This window comes from Leptinotarsa decemlineata, unplaced genomic scaffold (assembly GCF_025532065.1).
Source record: "Leptinotarsa decemlineata unplaced genomic scaffold, Ldec_3_MD MMD2_tig00002082_RagTag_RagTag, whole genome shotgun sequence".
Lineage (NCBI taxonomy): Eukaryota > Metazoa > Arthropoda > Insecta > Coleoptera > Chrysomelidae > Leptinotarsa > Leptinotarsa decemlineata.
In genome coordinates this window covers 9,394,805-9,416,470 of record NW_027412573.1, presented here as the reverse complement: position 1 = coordinate 9,416,470, position 21,666 = coordinate 9,394,805, and the positions used below count along the sequence as shown (strand labels likewise).

Genomic DNA, 21,666 nt, shown 5'->3' with positions numbered 1-21,666 from the left:
TGGTCAAAAGTCAAAAGTCAAGAGAATTAAATTCTCTACAACTTTTGTTTCGAACATTTTTTCATACGTTGAATCGTTTTTGAGCAGCGCGAGCGCATTTTGAATATTATTTGAAATCAACTGGATGTCCCGATCGAAATCAGCTCATTGAAGGTTTATAAATTATAACTTGATGAATAATTATAAATAATTTTAATTTTTTATCAATAAATACATTATATTCAAATATTTTTTTCATTAATTATTTATTTTCAATTATTCTTTAATAAATAAAAATGAATAGAAAAGAAATACAATTTTAAATGATATTTTTATTAAAAAATGTCATTTGATACATTTGTGAATGTCAAAATTAAAAAACAGACAAAATAATTGAAAGAATAATGAGTTTTAATTTCAATTTTCTTCTTCTTCATCGTCGTCGTTTTCTTGCAGCTGTAAAAATTCAAGGGCGTTATCATCTTCATTGTCAGCTTCACCCAGATTCGTTTCCAATTCTTACATGATTTCTGGATCAAAGGACTTATCTTCGTTAACATCGGTCTCATATGGTACAGAATTAAGACAAGCTTGCCCATCACACTGGCCACAAGCTAAAGAGCATTGCAACTCCGCTTTCCTGCATCCACATCTTGAACCACAACCACTTTTGCAATTACAGAATATCGTATTGAATACTCAACTGGAGCAAGTGGTAAAATGGATAGGTTCTAGCAATCCGTTACGCATTGTCCAACCCCATTCCTGGGATTCCAAATCATGTCCTGACCAAGTTTGAACTTGGTAATGAACACGATTGAAATGTTGATGAGCTGCTCCACTTATTGGTGGGATATTTGATAATTGCACAGGTTTATTGAGCTTTGTTAGCTCGACATATTGTGCATAACGAAGATGATCGATAGTATCTACAGTCTTTGGAGCATTATAAACAGTTAATAAAGTTTGCAATCCACTATCAAATAATCTTTGATGCTGCGGCAAGCTCATCCAAATTAGATAGTTTCTCGAATGTTCTTGAAAACGTTTTTTTTTTCTTTTTTGAAGAGTGCAGAAGTTGAATCACAGCCGCTCAAAGCGTGAAGGAACAAAATGTGTTTTTTAGAACTTGAATATTCGTAGAAACTCTTAGAGTAGTATATTTCCGTTTTCACATTTGCTTTGCCAACTTTTTCAAAGAAAATTTCTTGTTCAAGAGATAGTATACGCCCAATTAAAATCACAAGTAAATCAATATCTTCACCGACTATAATTGCTGTTTTTTGACGTTTAGATTCTTCAATAGCTATCTCAATAATGAGAAAAGAGAATACAATTAAAATGTAATTAAAGTATATCCCTTAATGACTTTTTGAAATACAGGAATAAATTGCATACTTGAATTCATAGATCGGTTCATTGATGAAAAAAATATTTAAATATAATGTATTTGTTGAAAAAAAATTAAAATTATTAATGATTATTTATTAAGTAATAATTTATAAACCTTAAATGAGCTGATTTCGATCGGGACAACCAGTTGATTTCAAATAATATTTTAAATGCGCTCGCGCTGCCCTCTATCTCAAAAACGATTCAACGTATAAAAAAATGATTAAAACAAAAGTTGTAGAGAATTTAATTCGCTACAATATTGATAATAAATACAATTAGCACAACGAGATATTGGCAAAAACCTTGCAAAAAGTCGTTTTTTTTTACTTTTGACTCCCAATTTTTGGAGTTGCGGCCGTCGAATAATATGTGAATTTTGAGAATACTTTTATGATGCCAAAATACAAAGTTTATACAAATTTGAAGCTGGGTATGTCAACCTTTCGAAATACAGGCTTAAATCGACCTAAAATGACTGGACAATATATATATTGTTGCAAATACAATGTTTATCGGGTGAAGGATGCCTATGCCTATGCCTATGCAATTTCATAGTTTGCATCTAGCAAAAATACAGCCCACTTTGTGGAAAGAGAGAGGAATACACATATGGCTGAAACCGTTTTCCCATATTCCTCATTAAAAATCCTTTCTCGAAGTGTTCCTGGTGTGATACATTGAGATTAATGCACGCAATATGTATATGCTAATAATAGGCCCGTCCTACCGACACATCATAAAACAGCTTGTACTCTTCCAATGACAAATAATAGACGCATAATTTTAATATTTTATTGGATACCGCTGGGATATTTTCACAATATGTTGTTGTGACAGGAGCACTCAATAAAACGTATGAAAGATTGTGTACAGATACTGCTCGAACCTGCTGTCAGATTTGATGCACGAAGAATGGATCGAGAGGAATTTTAAGAGCCTTCAACCTGTCGACGTTTCATGTGTCGCGGGAGGATTACAAGGCACTTATGGGATGTATTTGAATTTTTTTGCAGCCTGCTAAACATTTTTGAATATGCGATCTCACATAGTTGCTTTGGAAATTATAATGGAATTCGAAATTTAACTCATAAATTATTCGATACTTATTCTAATGAATCACAGTGAGGTGTCAAAAGTGGCCACAGTGTACCAAATAAGTACCAGAAATAGTTGTTGATATAATTGAAGCCGTGGATGAAAACTAGTTCACTATTGAATTTAGAAAAATTAACGAAATAATTCAAACTGGAAAAGAAATGAAAAATATATATCGTGGATTCATTGAAAAGTTAACATATTTCTCAGAGTCTAGGATTATATATATATATATATATATATATATATATATATATATATATATACAGTGTGACCCATTTAAAATGGAACCACCCCTGTAGAATGTGCATTTTTCAATCAATCTCAATTTTTTTTTATTGAAATATTAAGCATGAAAAACTGTATCTTGACACTAACTTTCACAATTTTAGTTTCATTTCCAAGGCACTCTATGGTTTTTTTTGTTTGTCAAAAACGGCAAAAGTTTATTAGGCAATTTTTGTTTTCAAATTTGACTACACCACTGGATTCGTAGTCGTTATAAATCAAAACTGTCAAATTTTCATTAAAAAATATTTGTTAACAACGAAGTTACAACAACTTCAATTTTGGAAACAAAGTATTTGTTTGTAATTTTTATTCAGATTATAGACATATTTGAGATCTGACAACACTGTCATCACCAAGTAGAACACCAGTGAATTTGTACAGTGAAAATCCGAAGTCAACAGCTCAATGCGTTCTACAGTTATAACTCCTGAAAATATGGTAATGTGAGAGATTTGTGGTGCAAGCGTTTTGTAATAAAAATCTGACTACGCCACTGGATTTGTGGATAATATTCCCTTAAAATCATTCATTTGAGTGTAGGTTACGAGAAGTGTATTATAGAATAACAGAAAATTAAAAATTCATTTTCAAGTTATGCAGTACTTAGTACATCCTTCCGCATAGCCGCTGAAATCAAATTGATTTAAAGCATGGAAATCATTTATTCAATAATAAAACAGAGAGCAGGACAAAAATTGTTCCCTGTAAATTCTTCATAACTCAGCTAAAACAATCTTTTAGAGGAGATATCAATAATTTGAGGAAGCTGAAGTCATTATGCAAAGGTTTTATAATAAATCAACAGTAGGCTGTGATTTTGACAGTTAATCATAAATAAAATAATAGTTGTTAGTTACGTGCATTTAATAATGGCTTTGCAATTATCATTAGAAGAAAGAATTGAAATTGTGAGAATTTCTGGGGACAATTATCATAGTGAAAGAGAAGCAGCTAGGATATTTAATCACAGACATCCAAATCGACTTCCCATTGACAGAAGCACCGTCAGTAAAATTAACAAAACATTTAAAGAAACCGGTGCAGTCAGCAAACATATTTTAAAAAATAATCACCGAAGAAGAAATTTAAACGAAGGTGCTGTTTTAGATTATTTTAGAAACCACCCAAACAGAAGTTTACGAGTCGCCAGTTTGGATTTAAACTTACCGAGAGAGACTATTCGACGATGTCTTAAACAAAACAAAATGAGAGCATTTAAACCTAAATTTCTTCACTCTTTAAAGGCAGGTGATGAAGTGAAACGTATGGAATTTTGTTTGTGGGCACAAGGCGAGTACCTGAATACAAGAAATTTTTTAAACTGCATAATGTTTAGTGATGAAGCTTCTTTCAGCACCAATGGGGTAGTTTCATCGCAAAATGCTCGGTATTGGGCTACGGAAAATCCGCACTGGATCATAAATTGTAAAAGTCAATATTCCGAAAAAGTTAACGTTTGGTGTGGTATAGTACAAAATAGAATAATAGGTCCATAATTTTTTGATGGAAACATAAACGGGCAAAATTTTTTGGAATTTCTAAATAACCAATTATCGGACGAAATAGATGAAATGCCTCTTGCGGAACAAGTAAATTTATATTTTCAGCTCGACGGCTGTTCCGTGCACAATTCGAGGATTGTTAAAGAGTGGCTAAATAACCAGTTTCCAAATCATTGGATAGGACGAGGTAGTGACTTAATTGAATGGCCACCTAGATCGCCTGATCTAACAATATTAGACTTTTTTCTGTGGGGTATTCTGACACAAAAAGTATACAGAACAAGACCAACGAATCGAGCTGAACTCATGCAAAGGATACGACAAGCTTGTGCCGAAATTACAGTTCAACAAATAAGAAATAGTGTAAACAATATTCGGAAGAGATACGATAAATGTATTGAACTTAATGGAGGTTTGGTAGAAGCCACAAAAATTTGAATGTTCAGTTTTAAATCAATGTTTATTTTAGTATCAGTTTTTTCTTAATGGCAATTAATTGTTAAATAAATACTTTGAAACTTGTTTGTATACATTTTGTTTTCATCAGCTATAGAAGAAGGTAGAGTAAGTTCAGAATCTCATAAAATGTGATTTTCCAGGTGCGCTGTTACAAAAGTACTATTATTTATTATTGGGAAACTTCCAAAAAGCTTACAAGTATGACCATTAATACTTCAAGATTTGGTAAAAGCGCAATTGGGAGATCCCATGACATGAGATTCTGAACTTGGTCTACTACTGCGTAACTTGAAAATGAACTTTTAATTTTCTGTTATTCAATTATTCAATTTTTATTTTTATTTTCACTTCTCGTAACCTACACTCAAATGAATGATTTTAAGGGAATATTATCCACAAATCCAGTGGCGTAGTCAGATTTTTATTACAAAACGCTTGCACCACAAATCTCTCACATTACCATATTTTCAGGAGTTATAACTGTAGAACGCATTGAGCTGTTGACTTCGGATTTTCACTGTACAAATTCACTGGTGTTCTACTTGGTGATGACAGTGTTGTCAGATCTCAAATATGTCTATAATCTGAATAAAAATTACAAACAAATACTTTGTTTCCAAAATTGAAGTTGTTGTAACTTCGTTGTTAACAAATATTTTTTAATGAAAATTTGACAGTTTTGATTTATAACGACTACGAATCCAGTGGTGTAGTCAAATTTGAAAACAAAAATTGCCTAATAAACTTTTGCCGTTTTTGACAGACAAAAAAAACCATAGAGTGCCTTGGAAATGAAACTAAAATTGTGAAAGTTAGTGTCGAAATACAGTTTTTCATGCTTAATATTTCAATAAAAAAAAAATGAGATTGATTGAAAAATGCACATTCTACAGGGGTGGTTCCATTTTAAATGGGTCACACTGTATATATATATATATATATATATATATATATATATATATATATGATGAAACCAGCAAATACTTGATAAGAATCCTCTATCAAGTATCTCATTGTGAGAACTGAATAATTTTCATGATCTCTGGTAACAAAAATCATGAAATTAGACATACAGTGTCACACATAAAGTCCGCATCAAATGGGTTTTTTTTGTTCATCTCTTCAAGCAACTTTTGATATCTCTATTAGGTTGTGCTTTAAAAATGATGCCAAATGACATGCATATTACCGATCAAGTGATTTTTCTTCCCTGTCCAATTTGACATTTTTTCCAAAAAATGTTCAAAAAAGCAGGTATTGCTCGAAATTTCGAAAATCGGTAAAGAGAAAAGATGATTGTTTTTTCATTTCTTACCCATATACCAATTTTTAGCTCTCTAGTACAAATTTAGTTTTTTTACAGTTTTTCGAAAATTTGACATTTGCCGATTTCTCAAATTAACCAAACCTTAACAAAGTTAGTGCTTTATGCCTAACTTATCTTTCCAACGCATTTTTATTACCAACTGCAATTCTAAATACAACTTATTTCGCAAAAATTTAAAACACCAGAAAAAATTATGCCAAAAATGATGCAAAGTTGATACAGTTTTTAAAAACAGATGAATATTTCACTTTATTTCTACTTTTTGCGAAATAGCTTGATACATAAGCATAATTAAAAAACAATATCAATGAAAAGTCAATAATTTATTCTTTACTGCACTTTTCAAACAGTTAAACTCTGATTTACTAATTACGAAAAATTACAACGCAATTAAACTAAGGGTACTGTGGAAACAATTGAACTGAACTGAATAAGCAAAATATTTTATTGTCATATGACATTCGTTGAATAACTCAAAATAGTGTTTATCAGTTTTAGATTTAAAATAGTTTATTCGTTGTCTAGTGTGTTGTTAAAAATGCTGAATCTTCAAGAGAAAATTGAAATCGTTTTAATATGCGGCGAGAATACCGGTCACCGACAAGTAGCTGATATTTTCAATGCCAGACATCCTGCAAGAAATATTCATCAGTCAACAGTTAGTAGGATAATAGCTAAGTTTAAATCTACTGGCTCGGTTGAGAGTAATTTTAGAAAAGCACATCAGCCATCTAGACATACTGAAGAAGTGGAATTTGAAATATGTTTGGATGTCGTAGAACATAAAAAAACAAGTATTCAAGATATTGCAGATAGAACAGATGTTAACCGAGAGAGTGTACGACGTATTTTACACAAAAATAAATTTACGCCTTATAAACCGAAATTTATCAATACATTAAAAGAAAGGGACTTCGATATGCCCTTGTATTTTTCTTTTTGATTTCAAGGGGAAAAAGAAGAAAATTATCATTTTCCTTATCAAATTTTATGGACAGATGAAACGACCTTCTCTTCAAATGGCGTTGTGAGCTTGCAAAACTGCAGGTGGTGGGCAAAAGAAAACCCACATTTCGTAATCGAATGTCGAGATCAATATTCGCTTAAGACGAATGTATGGTGTGGCATATTAATCGATCAAATTATAGGACCATACTTTTTTAGACATAATTTAAATTCTGCGGACTACCTACACTTTGTGAATACCGAACTATCTGAAGTTTTGGATAATATGCCCCTTCAAGTAAGAAATGTTGTGTGGTATCAGTGTGATGGTGCACCTATTCATACTACAAGGGTGGTTAAAGAGCGTCTTTTGGAAATATTTAGGGGCAAAGTAATCAGTCGCAATATGGAACACTTTTGGCCGCCTAGATCTCCTGATATAACCCCACTAGATTTATTCTTGTGGGGTTACTTAAAACAAAAGGTGTATAAGCAAAGACCTTTTCGAGATATAAATAATTTAGAGGCAGTTATTCGAGAATGTGTTGTAAGCACGAAACCCCGTAGTATAAAGAATGCAGTTAAAGATGTTTTAAAAAGGACAATTGATTGCTTTGAACGTGGTGGACGGCACACCGAAATGTGACTTTTTATTTCAAGTAACGGCCCAATCAATCAGAAAATTATATAAAATGATTTGAATTCCCTAAAAAACTAATAACAGAAGAATTAAAAAGGAATAACTGAAGATAACAATTATATTAAGCAACAAAAAGAAAGAAACATCGTGAAGTCGTGAAGGAACTTGCTTTGGAATCTCTTAACTCTTTATTTTATCTTTACTTTTTGTTCAATTATTCTATTTCTACTTGTATTTTATTTCACTATTATTTCATTTCAGGTTTTTTTTCTCAATATAATTATTATTCTTAGCGATTTATTTTTAATTCTTCCTTTTCATTAGTTTTTTCAGGGATTTCAAACCATTAATGGAAAATCAGACAATGGAAGTCCATTCAAACAATTAAAAGGACAATAAGTGATAATCAGTTAAACTCTTGAGATGGCTGACTTTGGTCCTAGAAAGATTTTTTATTTCACTGTTTTGTCGTTATATCTATACATTGTATAAAACGAACATAGCACTTTCAACCATGAAGTTGAGATTCAGAATCTGAGATTACTTTTATTCGAATTTGGGTATATAAGATTGAGGTTATTATGTGATGAAAACATCTAACTACCAATTGAGTAAGATTTTTGTAGATGAAGATTTGATTATTACTTTTCACTAGAACATGGTCTTGGCCTTTTCCTAATAGAGACCTTACGGTGACTGTGTGAATTCCTGGATTGGCTGTTAGGTATAGGTCCAGAAGACTAGCATGTTATCCATCACTGCCAGGAAACCTGGTTGGCTCATTTATAATCTGAGATAGTCCGCTGCTTATAGCAAAAGCTTCAGCTTCGCGACCTTGGTCGTCGTTGATATTTGAAAATTTTGGCCATTCGATATTGTGGACATTAAAGTCACCGAATATAGAAATTTCGGCACTGGGATGATTGATTCGCAGAAATAGTGTTTGCAAGTAAAGAGAATAGTGTCAAAATCTAGGTAACAACTATCTGTTCCACCCAGCATCGGTTGAAACTTTTGATGTTTGTGGCCCTGAGTCTCTGTTATTCGTTCATGAACTCGGAAGGAGAATAGGCCAAGCAACGAAAGATCACCGATCTACCTGTTTTTTGATGGAAAGAATTAGTATTGCTATTCAACGTGGCAATGCTGCTTCGGTCCTTGGAACTATTCCTCCCTCACATAATTTTGATGGGATCATGCCTTGCCCTAATTTCAGTACGGAACTGAAATCTCTTCGAAACAAGGAAGGATCGATCGCAGCTTGAGAAATGGTTCTTATGGAGATTCTGTGAAACATGTTCTTCCTTACGAATCAGTAGAGTGTTGTCCTAAAAATCTAGAGAAGAAAATTGTATTGGATAATTTAGGAAATACTTGCTACATGAATAGTGTGATGTTTAAATGAAACTACGTTTCTTACTTTCACAACACAAACTATATTTTCTTGGAAAGGTAACAAAACAAGTGCACATAGACTGCCAAAAAAGGAACACGTCCGAAAAACAGATGTTCCCCGGTGCGCGCGCCGTTTGTACTGATGGTATTGCCTATACAGGGTTGTTCAACTATACTACATTACACATGTTCAACTATACTACATTACACACTCCCACCCTTAAATGTGTCGTAACAGAGCCTATCAGGCGCATTTCTATTACGCTTAGGGCGTTCATAGGCGGAGTGAACGAAATTCTTATGATCTAATATATTTGGGATAGGATTATTTATTGACGAAGAACTCGGACCATATGCGATCGTTTCAGGAGCGACCTCCGATTTTGAATTCGAATCAAAATATTTATCATCCAAAGTGAATTCGTCGTCAATACAATATCTTATCTGATTAAAATGTCTTTTCCAATTCAGATTATCTTTTGGAACCTTCACAATGCAAACATTTTTGCCGATAAATTTTTCTATTTTAGCCTTACACCACACGGGTGTTTTCCCTCGATAGTCCCTAACGTACACAATCTGTCCTATTCTGAAGTTGCTTTTTCTTTTCCCTTTATAATTACTTTTATTTACAACCTGCGATTTAACTAAATTATCTTTAACTAAGGAAACATCTTTCACATCAGCACTGCTCCTTCCCGCTGGCCTGAGCAGGTCAAAACGGGTTCGAAGCGATCGCCCCAAAAACAACTTAGCAGGTGATTCCCCCGAAGAACAATGCGGGGTGTTTCTATATTGCAATAGAAATTTACATAACGACAGATTCACGTCCACCAGCTGATTATCAGACAATTCTTTCAATAAAAAAGCTTTAACTGTTTTAACAGAGTTTTCAGCCGCGCCGTTTGAAGATGGATTATAAGGTGGTATGGTTACATGATTTATGCCATTTACTTTGGTGAATGTACTGAATTCTTCTGAAATTAGCTGAGGGCCATTATCTGAAACTAACATTGAGGGTATTCCAAATCTTGAGAAAAGATCGCGCAATTTTTGAATGGTCACTTTGCTTGTAATAGACGTCATCGGAAACACTTCTAGCCATTTGGAATAGGCGTCAGTCACAACCAAAAAGTATAAATTTTTCAAAGGTCCTAGAAAGTCTATATGAATTCTTTGCCAAATTACCTCCGGTATTGGCCACGATACCAAAGGCGTTTTTTCGGGGGTGCTGCGTGCCGACTGACATTCTTGACATTTTTTTACCATCACTTCAATATCTTTACTGAGAGATGGCCACCATACGTAAGATCGAGCAAGTGACTTCGTCTTCACGATACCAAAATGTCCGCTATGCAGTTCGGCCAAAATTGTTTTACGTAAAGAAGACGGAACTAAAACACGGTGCCCCCAAAGGAGAACATCATCTTCAATGCCAATTTCGAAACGTAATTTATAAAAAGGTTTTACTTCCTCGAGACAATTGGAAGGCCATCCATTTTTCACGTATGATACCACCTGCGATAATACAGGATCCATCATGGTTTCTTCTCGCATCCTAGTAACATCAATGGGTAAATATTCCGCATTGGATAAATAATTCAAGTTGATATGAGAATTTTCAAAATCTCTTATGCCTTCTTCGAAATCAAAATTTTTTGAATCACTGTCAGCATCAAGAATCGGCAGTCTGGAAAGGAAGTCTGCAATGTTAGCTGAGGTATTGACATACTCTATCGTGAAGTCAAACCCACTTAGGATATAAGCATAACGTTGTAAACGATTGGCTGCTATAGTTGGTATTCCCTTTTTTGGGCCAAAAATACTAACTAATGGACGGTTGTCACTGCGCAAGATGAAATGTCGACCATATAAATATTGGTAAAAACGCTTGACACCGAATACCACTGCTAGAGCTTCCTTATCTAACTGTGAATATTTTTTCTCCGAATCCGTCAACGTTCGAGACGCAAAGCACACGGGGCGCTCCACCCCGTCCTCACAAATCTGCGACAGAACCGCACCCAAACCGTAGGCACTACTATCCACGGTTAACGTAGATTTGAGGGCTGCATTGAAATGCACTAAAAATGTATCGGAAAGTAGAACTATTTTGATTTTTTTAAATGCATCTTGGCAACTTTCAGTCCAATGCCATACTGCATTCTTCTTCAACAAATTGTACAACGGACTCACAATATTAGGCATACTTGGTATAAATCTGTTGTAATAAGTGACCATCCCCAAAAAAGATTTGAGTTGTGACACCGTTTTGGGCTCAGACATTTTTTCAATCGCCCTCAACTTTTCAGGGGCTTTGTGAATACCATTTTTATCAATAATCAGCCCCAGATATGACACACTATCTGAAAAAAATTCACATTTTTCTTTTTTTATTGTCAAGCCACAATCTTGTAGAATATTGAATACTTTTTCCAAATTACTCAGGTGACTCTCTTTATTTTTGCCAGTGATAATGATATCATCCAAAAAACATCCTACTCCTTCCAGATTCATGAATAACTGTTCCATCATTCTTTGAAACTGCGCCGGCGCACAGGCCAAACCGAATTGCAGAACATTGTAATGAAACAAACCCCTGTGAGTTGAAATAGTCGTCAGAATTCGCGATTCTGGATGTAATGGTACCTGTTGATAAGCATGTGCTAAATCAATTTTAGAGAATTGTTCTCCCCCACTCAATTTTTCTAATAAATCATCCATTCGAGGCAATGGATATTTATCGACTATCAAATGGGGATTTATTGTTATTTTATAATCGCCACATAACCTAACAGTGTTATCTTTTTTTAGGATCGGTACTACAGGTGTTGCCCACGGACTAAACTCCACTGAAGAAATTATTTTATTACTTAGAAGCCTATCAATCTCTTCATCAACTTTCTTCTTCATTGCAAATGGTAAAGGTCGAAATTTACAAAACCTAGGTTGAGCATTTGGATCGACTCGTAACTGCAACTGAAATTTATTGAAGCAACCTAGCTTGCTAGAAAACACCTTTGGAAATTTGTTCATAAAGTAATCTTCAAATGACGTATTACCGTGTAAACTATGAATACTATATTTCGCTTCCTGAAACACCATATTGAATGATCTTATAAAATTTCTGCCAAGAAGTGCTGGGCCTTTCGAATCGACCACACAAAAATCTAAAAACCTTCGTTTTGAACCATAATCTACTTGAAATTTTGCGATCCCCTCAGGTAGCACCCTATCTCCCGAAAAATTTATGAGTTCAATGTTAGTTCCAAACAATTGGACCGTGGAAAAATATTTCTTAAACAACGAAAGTGGCAAAACCGATGTTGCAGCACCTGAATCTAATTCCATTTTCAAAGGAACGTTATTTAAACAAATATCTATAATTATAGACTCATCTGATTTCTGGCGAAGACACAAGACTTGTGAACCAACATTTTGTTCACACTGTAACATCGCATCAGCCTGTGAAATTGACTCTATTTGAGTCAGATAATGTAGCTTATTTCTTTGTTTCTTGCAAACAGAACTCAGATGACCTTTAATTGAGCATGTATTACAAGTATACTCACGATACGGACAAACATTTGCTAAATGATCTTTTCCGCAGCGAAAACACTTCACCTTAACACGAAACACTTCTCCAGCTGCTCTACCACCGAATGATGAATGCCCCTTTTCCACACTGGAACTACTGGAAGCCTCCTTACGACCTCCGTTTCGTTGAACGATTCGATTAACATCGATTTCATTAGGTTCACGTTTGATTTCGGAATCACACTGAAGCATTCCCACTTGGGCCGCTTCTTCTGTCAAGGCCACTTGTAATGCATTTGAAAAAGTTACTGAACTTTTTTCGCTGAACAGCTTGTTTCTCACCTTGCCCGGATTATAACCTGTGATGAATTTGTCACACAACTTCGTATCGAACGATTCACCAAAATCGCAATACATGGATAGCTTTTTCAACCGTGCACTCCATTCTTGGGCACTTTCAGTTTCCTGCTTGAATGCCGAATAAAAACTGAATCTTTCCACAAAAACAACATTTTGTTTCTTGAAATAATTATCCAAATGACCGGTTAATATCACCAAACTGGACGTTTCTGGCTCATCTGGTACACATAAAGTTTGAAGCAACCCGTATGCATCCTGGTGCAAGCCGTTTAGTAGTATTGCACGCTTAATATTGTCGTCAGTAATATTATTCGCAATAAAGTACTGCTGCAACCTTTTCCAATGCACAACCCAGTCATTAACAGCTGGATTGAACTCCAGTTGAATTCCTCTCGGAGCCGCCATCCTTCCTCACTAGCACAAGTTTTTGTACTTTGTTCGCAAATGTATTAGCAATGAAGTAAGAATAAATAGCACTTTATCCTCGTCGCCAGAATATGTGATGTTTAAATGAAACTACGTTTCTTACTTTCACAACACAAACTATATTTTCTTGGAAAGGTAACAAAACAAGTGCACATAGACTGCCAAAAAAGGAACACGTCCGAAAAACAGATGTTCCCCGGTGCGCGCGCCGTTTGTACTGATGGTATTGCCTATACAGGGTTGTTCAACTATACTACATTACACATGTTCAACTATACTACATTACAAATAGCATTTTACAAGCGTTGTTCATGACAAAAAATTTCAAGAACGAGGTTTTAATGATGAACGAGAACGGGAATGTTTCCTACTTATTCATCAAACTCTAACACCTGTTCATGCAGCTGCAGTTTCGTAAGAATGTATCATATTTTTCTCCAACCGATTTCCTGGAGTCTTTGAAGACTAGACACTCATTAGGACAACAAGAGGATTGTTCCAAATTCTTGGGGTTCTTGTTGAATACTCTTCGTGATCAAAACAATAGCAGAATCAATACTCCTGACCACTCTGGATTGAATGATTCCGTACAGTCCATCTCTTTTTGTGTTTGTGAATCTTTTGCTGGAAAAATCCTCAGTTGTAGTAAATGTTCAAAAGGTAGCGAAAACTCATGTGAATTTCTGGAACTTCATCTAGCGGTTCCTAATATATGACTAATAACCAGTCCGTGCAAAGATTATTGTGAAGCCATCTGAAATTGGAGTTTTTAACAGGTGATGATCGTCTGTATTGCCAAACTAACTGAATGTTATGAGAAAACAAGTATAACTGAGGCACCAGTCAATCTAATAATAACACTGATGATCTTCAAACAAGACTCAACCTCTGACGGAAGCAGACTACTATTATAATATTCATGGAGTAATTGTTCGCTGTGGTTCTGGCGTTGAATTTGGTCATTATTACGCCTTGGTCAAAGACGAAACGGACTGGTTTAAGTTTGACGATAGTCGTGTCACGAAGTGTTCTGGTGATGTATTGAATCTATTGGAACCTCTGGAGACACCCTACATTTTGTTTAATGGGAAAGAGGACATTGACAGATCAAGATTTTCAGATGATGTGGTGCAGCAGGTTTTTCCGGGTTTTCCTGCAGCTGAAAAAGCAAATGCGCCACTGGAATCAATGAAGTCGCCCCAGAGCTCCAGTTAGTTTTCATTGTTGTTTTAATTTTTAGCCTTATATTGTGTCCATTGAGAGGACACCTGAATGAAATAATAGGTCTATACAACGACAATGCAACAAAGGGATAAAGACACCTCGTTATTTCTCATGCGAAGCAGCTGGATCCCATCCAGAAAAGAGCCATCCGCTTGATTGGAGACGCGAACATCACTTGCAACCTTGATAGTCTGGAATATCTAAGATAGGTTGGAAATGTGTCTCTCTTCTGTAGAAGTGTGATTTGGCACATTTGATTCCAACAAGAGCGGTACATATCAGAAATAGGCGACGGACTGTAGCTACTCATCCTTTTGAGGTCCAACTCAGTACACCTCGAACTTCACTATTTGATAACTCTTTCATTTGGAGTACTGCTTTTATGAGAACGTTCCTGTGAATGTTTTTCCAAATAGATTTGATCTCCTGAGATTCAAATCCAATGTGAATCAGGCACCGCTCTAAGAACGCCTCAAGGATTTTTCTGTAGTGCTTGTGTTTTATCCTTAGAAGAAAAGAGAACGTGCGGCACTGAAACGGAAGGCAAAACATTTATGGACAATCCAAAATATGTCCAAAAGAATATGACATACACTCACCAGAGGAACTGCACCAACTTGTCCAGGGAACGGGTGTTATGAGAAAGATGGATGAAAAACACAATACGCCCATGAATCTGCAGCGTTTACTGGAAAATTGGAAGAAATAGACAAGTCAAAAGTAGAACAAAAAGTATTTAAACTGAAATTATTATCCATTCAACGATGTAGTAATCGGTGATAGCAATCTGCTTGTCGTCCGGGATGGGAAAGCTGCTGCTAAGAGGAACGTGAATACCAACTGAAACTATGGAAACATATTTCACATCGGAACAAAAACGAAATAATCGATTTTAATCGGAGAACGCGACAAAGTCGTGATTCTGTGTATCACATCCCGATATGCGGGGTCGATAAATTTTGATTTGATTCATATCGTGGTTATGGAGCTCTCCTTTTAAAGTGTACGATCGCAATATTCAGTGCAGTGAATGGTTTTGCATTTTTATGTTCGGTTATTTATAAGTGCGGATGCAGGAGGATTGCGGTGAATGATGGTCTTTTTGTCTCCAACAAGACAATTCCAACTATTTAACAGTGCTTGCATTTCTGCTGTCTTCTCACGGATCTTCTTCGAGTATTTTAAATGTTTCTGTGTTGATACAAATGAAATATCTGGGAGAAAAACCTTTGACTTTCTACTTTTCCATCATCATACAAAAAATTAGGGAAACATTCAAAGAAAATAATAGAAAAAATAATTTTAAAATTAACTCTTCGCAAAGATGTGTAGATCATACAAAAATGTAATTTCTAAACACAAACTGCAAGAAAAAACACTCTAGGAACAATTACTTTTATATGAACACCGAATTATACACAAACAATTTTTTCTATGTAGTTTATACTCCAAATATTCGTTATTAAATTGAATCAGATATTACTCACAAGACTACTACACAATATAGTATATGAAAAAGAAACATCCTCAATCGAGGACTTTCTTTATATAGAAATAAGAAGTAGAATGCCAAAACTTTTCTTTCCCAAAAAATAATCTCTCCTAAGAATATACCCCTTTCAATTTAAACAAGATTCATATGAATGGTATGCATAAATATGCTACACATCTTTCTGAATGGTTCATTTTGTTATTAAATGCTTCCTTTCTTTCGTCAGAAATTTCCCACATTTTTTGTATAAAAATGGAGAAGTAGAAAGCCGGAATCTTCCTTTCCCAAAAATTAATACCTATCTCCTAAAAATTCCCAGATTCATATGGCTGGTATTGAATTGAATACGCTATTGAATGTCATAATGTACTGTCATCAAACATTTTTTTTTAAGATTCCCACATTTTTCTATATCAAGATGGAGTAGTAGAAAGCCAAAAACTTGTTTTCCCAAAAATTATTGGTGCTGAACAGGCAATAAGGAAAGTGTCTCATGTAAGAGGAATTTCACTTCTTCCAATAATTATATTGTGTAGGAATCCTTCGAATGATATCTGATTCGATTCCATTACGAATGTTTGAAATGCAAACGAAAGAGAAAAAAGTGTTTTTGCATAAATCAATATTCATATAAAAGTAGTTGTTTCAAAGTATTTTTTTTTTCGTGTAATTCAATGTTTATATGAAAATAGTTATTTCGAGACTATTTTTTCTTCCAGTTTGTTTCTGAAAGTTACTTCTTTACTGATCCAACACCTTTATTAAGAGTTCATTTTGGAATCAATTGCTTTCTTTCTTCCTTCAGAAGTTTTTCACGTTTTTTGTATAAAGATGGAAAAGTGAAAAGTCAAAATATTTTTTACTTAAACATTATTCTCTCATAAAAATGTAACCCTCAAAATCCAAATGAAATATCATTTCATAATCGATTAATACATTTTTTTTTGGTTTAGAAAAACAAATTGCCCCTAAAACTATATCTAATCTAGATAATCAGTTAATGAAGTTATACCTATATTCGAAATATGAATAACCATTTACGGAGATATGGGAGTTTCCAGAGGACTACATGTAAATGTGATGAATTTACCAGAAATTATTGGTTAGTTGATCTTTTCAAAAATAATTGTAATCCAATATTCTGAAAGATCAAACTGAATTTTCCTCAGTAAAAGCAGTATTATATACTAGGACACGTGTTGCGGTTTTGAACTGACCAGAGAAAATCTCACCACGAAGTGTTACTTTTGTAGTGTTTTTGTTCTCTGTCCTGTTAAAGCTCAAATCAGCCACCACCCAGGTATTCTATTGGAGGAATATTTTACCTCCAGTAAATGTTGAACCTGTGAGCTCCATTACGCATTTTGTCTTTGTTCCCATTCTTGGTACCGAAAACAGCCTAGTTATATCAAGCTACCTAACTTGTATGTCACCCATATTTGGAATAACACAATCGAGAACCATTGGGAATCAAGAGCTGTGTCTAAGGCCTTTGACCATGTCCGGCATAAGAGTTTGTTGGCCAAACTTTCATGCTATGGCTTGTCTTACCATTTTTATGTATGGCTCTTCAGCTTCCTGATGAAACGTTCCCTGCAAGTGGCCGTTGATGAATATCTCTCGAATACATTCACCATCAACGCTGGTGTTCCCCAGGGATCCATATTGTTTCCAACCCTCTTTTTATTGTATATCAACGACTTATTGGAAAAAAACCAAGAATCCAATATATTTCTTTATTGACGACAGCACACTTGTCTCATCATTCCATTTGGATTGCAGGACATCGGCTACGGAGGCATATCTTCACCGGCAGCAGGAGGTTATACCGCGTGACTCACGGTCGATGGTAGGTTAGACGTTTCTGGAAAACGCAAAGCATGATTTTTCTGAAAATTTCACCTCTCACATTCACTTACCTGTTCTATCGATCTAAAATATTTTCAGCATTGCGGCGTTGCCACTTCCATCAAAAAGTCCTAGCAACTTAATTTTTTTGAATGAAACACCCCGTACATTAATACATTTTTGGAATCGCTCTGGTATTTTAATACCTTTTTGTTAATAATGTCCTATACCTATCTCTATCTGTTTTCGAGATAAAAAATAAATTGTGCTAAATATGGTCCAAAACATAGCCTTAATTGAAATTAAGTACACCAGTACTCATGAAAAGTTGATATTTTGATGATGGTTTGGACAAACTCGAAATATTCAAATAACACCAAGAAATCGACTCCATATCATACAGGGCGTGCTAAAATTACTATTATTTCCATTGTGCATAAAAGTAGTGAAAAGTTCATTTTTTCAAATGAAACCCCCTGTATATTCCTCGGTGAAAGATGGTGAAAAATGCTTCAAGATGATATGTCATGTCCCCATACCTAAATCGTCAAGTTTTCTCAATAAAGTCGCTTCTTCTAGAAACATTATTTTTTTTTTTTAGAATTTGGATTTAGGTAGCAGTGGAATTATCAAGCTTATAGCAGTTCGGTTACTTTTATAAGTAATTTACAAAGAGTTATCGACGGTGTTTCGAATCATCTTCCAAAATGAATGGAAATGTCGATTATTCAAACGAAGTTCTTATGAAATTATTTATTATACACATGAACAAAGTGATCAAATCATTGTCAGAATGTGTAAAAAATTCAACCAAATGTATCCTGAATTAACACCAATGAACGAGAGGAAGTTTGTAAGGTTACAAAATAATTTCCTTAACTATGGCTCGAAGTTTCCAGGGAACAACTGTACCAAAAATCATTCATTTCTATAGGTAAAAAGTAAGATTTTGTGGGCCAAAACATGTGAAAATACAGTCAATAACATAATAGGATGATTCAAAATAACAAAATTATAAACAAAATATCACATTTTCACAATAAATGCTGAAAATGTTGTCCATTAAATTATAAACACTGTAAAATGTTTTTTTGTACGCGACTTGTGGTTGCTTTCTCAATTTCCTGGGGATCCAGATCTCAATACTTCACACTATTCGCCGTCGCAATTCTTCTTTGGTAGGCACTGGAGTATCCCACGGCCCTAAACGCCTAAACCAACGATCGTCGAAGAGTTCGTCAAGTTTCCTGGAAACTTTCTGGGTGGAATGAGCTGGCGCTCCGCCCGGTTGAAACCACGAATTCCTATATTCCTCTAAAGGCAAATTTTCAAGAAAATCGGTTACAGTCGTCCTTAATATTTGGAAATATATTTCTGCATTCAGTGTATCTTCATAAATAAAAAAGCTAATTTTATTGTTCTTCAGAATATAGAAAACATTCAGGTCAAATTTTTCCTGAAAACCCATTTCTTTTGTAACATCAGGATTATTTTTTTTAATTAGCTTTATTTATTGTCTCATCAACTATTGCAGTTATTGAAGACATTCATATTGTTAGTGAATACATTGATACTGTGTTACGGTACCTACTAAATTTTGTTTAAGAGATTAGTTTGTTTTAAAAAGTTCATCACATTTTCGACTGCACTGTATTCTCCTAAGATTTGCGCGATGATCAGCCCAAAAATGTTTATTCCTTCTATTGAAAATACCATCCCTCGTAAATTTTGATTCGTCGCTCCAAATTATTTTTGACAAAAATTCCCGATCTCCCTGTGTATGAATCAAAAGTGATTCACAAAAATGCATTCTACGTTCGAAGTCTTCTGCTTTTAGAGCTTGAACTTTGGTAAATTTATACGGATGCATTCCGTGATTTTTCAAAATTCGTTGTACTGAAGCATGTGATACACCTAAATCTTTTTCTGCACTGCGAATGGATATGCATTAAAATATGCCAAAACGTTAACAGTATTGTTCTCATTTGAAGTAACAGGTTTTGGTAATGTTGAACGGATACATTTGGTTGAATTTTCTACAAGTTCTGGCAATGATTTGATCACACTGTCCGTGTATAATAAATAATTTGCATTCATTTTTGGCGATTTTTTTAAACACCGTCAATAACCATTTATCAATTACTTATAAAAGTCACCAAACTGTCATAAGCTTGATATTTCCACGGCTACCTAGAAATCAAATTCTTTAAAAATAATTTTTTGTACAACTGTTATTGAAAATCTCTATGATAGAAACACTTCAATCAGAACACCTACCAAAAATCATTTAGAAAAGTTCACACATGCAGTTCGTGCTATTGGTAATATTAAATCCCTGTGAAGTTACTGACGATGACGAAGTAGTATTCAGTCCAACTGTAGAAAGTCCTTCATGACTAACCAATAATCCTCCTTAAAATAACGTGAGTTGGCGTACGTAGTTGTAACATATGCCTTGTAAACCAAAGATCGTGTGTTCAAATCCCATGGACTCTATAATTGTTTTTATTATCAGCAGTAACGTTATACAAAAAATTTGTATGATACATTTGTTGAAAGTGATTTTGTTTCGCTCGTGAGTTTGCTCCACTTGCTGACGCTCGTTTTGCAATAATTCCCACTCACAAAATAAAATGTCACTTTCAACACTTGTAGGTAAAACGTGAATAACTATTTTTCCAAAAAAACGGCTTTGTTAAAAAAACTTGACGATTCAGGTATAGGGACATGTATATCATCTTGAAGCATTTTTCACCATATTTCAATTTATCGAGTAATATGCAGGGGGTTTCATTTGAAAAAATGATCTTTCGACTACTTTTATGCACAATAGAAAAAATAGTAATTTTAGCACGCCCTGTATGATATGGAGTCGATTTCTTGGTGTTATTTGAATATTTCGAGTTTGTCCAAACTATCATCAAAATATCAACTTTTCATGAATTGAGAGTACTGATGTACTTAATTTCAATTAAGGCTATGTTTTGGACCATATATAGCACAATTTATTTTTTATCTCGAAAACAGATGGAGATATGTATAGGACATCATCAACAAAAAAGTATTGAAATACCAGAGCGATTTCAAAAATGTATTAATATACGGGGTGTTCCATTTAAAAAAATATAATTGCCAGGACTTTTTGATAGAAGTGGCAACGTCGCAATGCTGAAAATATTTTAGATCGATAGAACAGGTAAGGAAATGTGAGAGGTGAAATTTTCAGAAAAATCATGCTTTGCGTTTTCCAGAAACGTCTAACCTACCATCGACCGTGAGTCACGCTGTATACCTTAATGAGGATCTGGAAGTGATTTCGAACTGGAGTGAAAGTGAACAGGTTCAATTCAATCTCACAAAAAAGCAGGCATCGGTTTTCTCCAAGAATATAAATGTCTCCGAAGCGGATATAATAATGGCAGGTCAAACAATTCCGCTTTCTACTTCGATAAGTTTGTTGGAGGTTGAAATGGACACCAATATGTTTTGGCACAATCATGTCGCTTTAATTGCAAAGGCTGCTTCTCGACAGCTCGGAACACTGTTCCGAACCAGAAAACTATACACACCTCAGCAACTTTTGATGCTTTATAAAGCTCAGATCAGACCTTCTTTGGAGTATTGTTGTCATGTACGGAGCTCTGCCTCCAAACATACCCTGAAGTTGCTGGGTTCCATCCAGAAAATAGCCATTTGCCTGATTGGAGACGCGAACATCACGTGCAACCTTGATAGCCTGGAATATCGAAGA

The 21,666-nt window shown here is 34.6% G+C and overlaps 2 protein-coding genes across 2 annotated transcripts in view; one reads left to right on the top strand and one right to left on the bottom strand.

Annotated features, from left to right (window-relative positions):
• Window positions 1-21,666, top strand: part of Ntan1 (N-terminal amidohydrolase 1) — a 104,471-nt gene that overhangs the window by 12,287 nt on the left and 70,518 nt on the right. The window lies entirely within an intron of this gene.
• On the bottom strand, window positions 397-13,330 carry LOC141482858 (uncharacterized). Its single transcript, XM_074176722.1, has 3 exons — window positions 12,601-13,330; window positions 10,217-10,731; window positions 397-435 (listed from the first exon to the last, which is right to left on the bottom strand). Exons 1-3 carry the CDS (start codon window positions 13,328-13,330, stop codon window positions 397-399), a joined length of 1,284 nt encoding a protein of 427 aa, XP_074032823.1.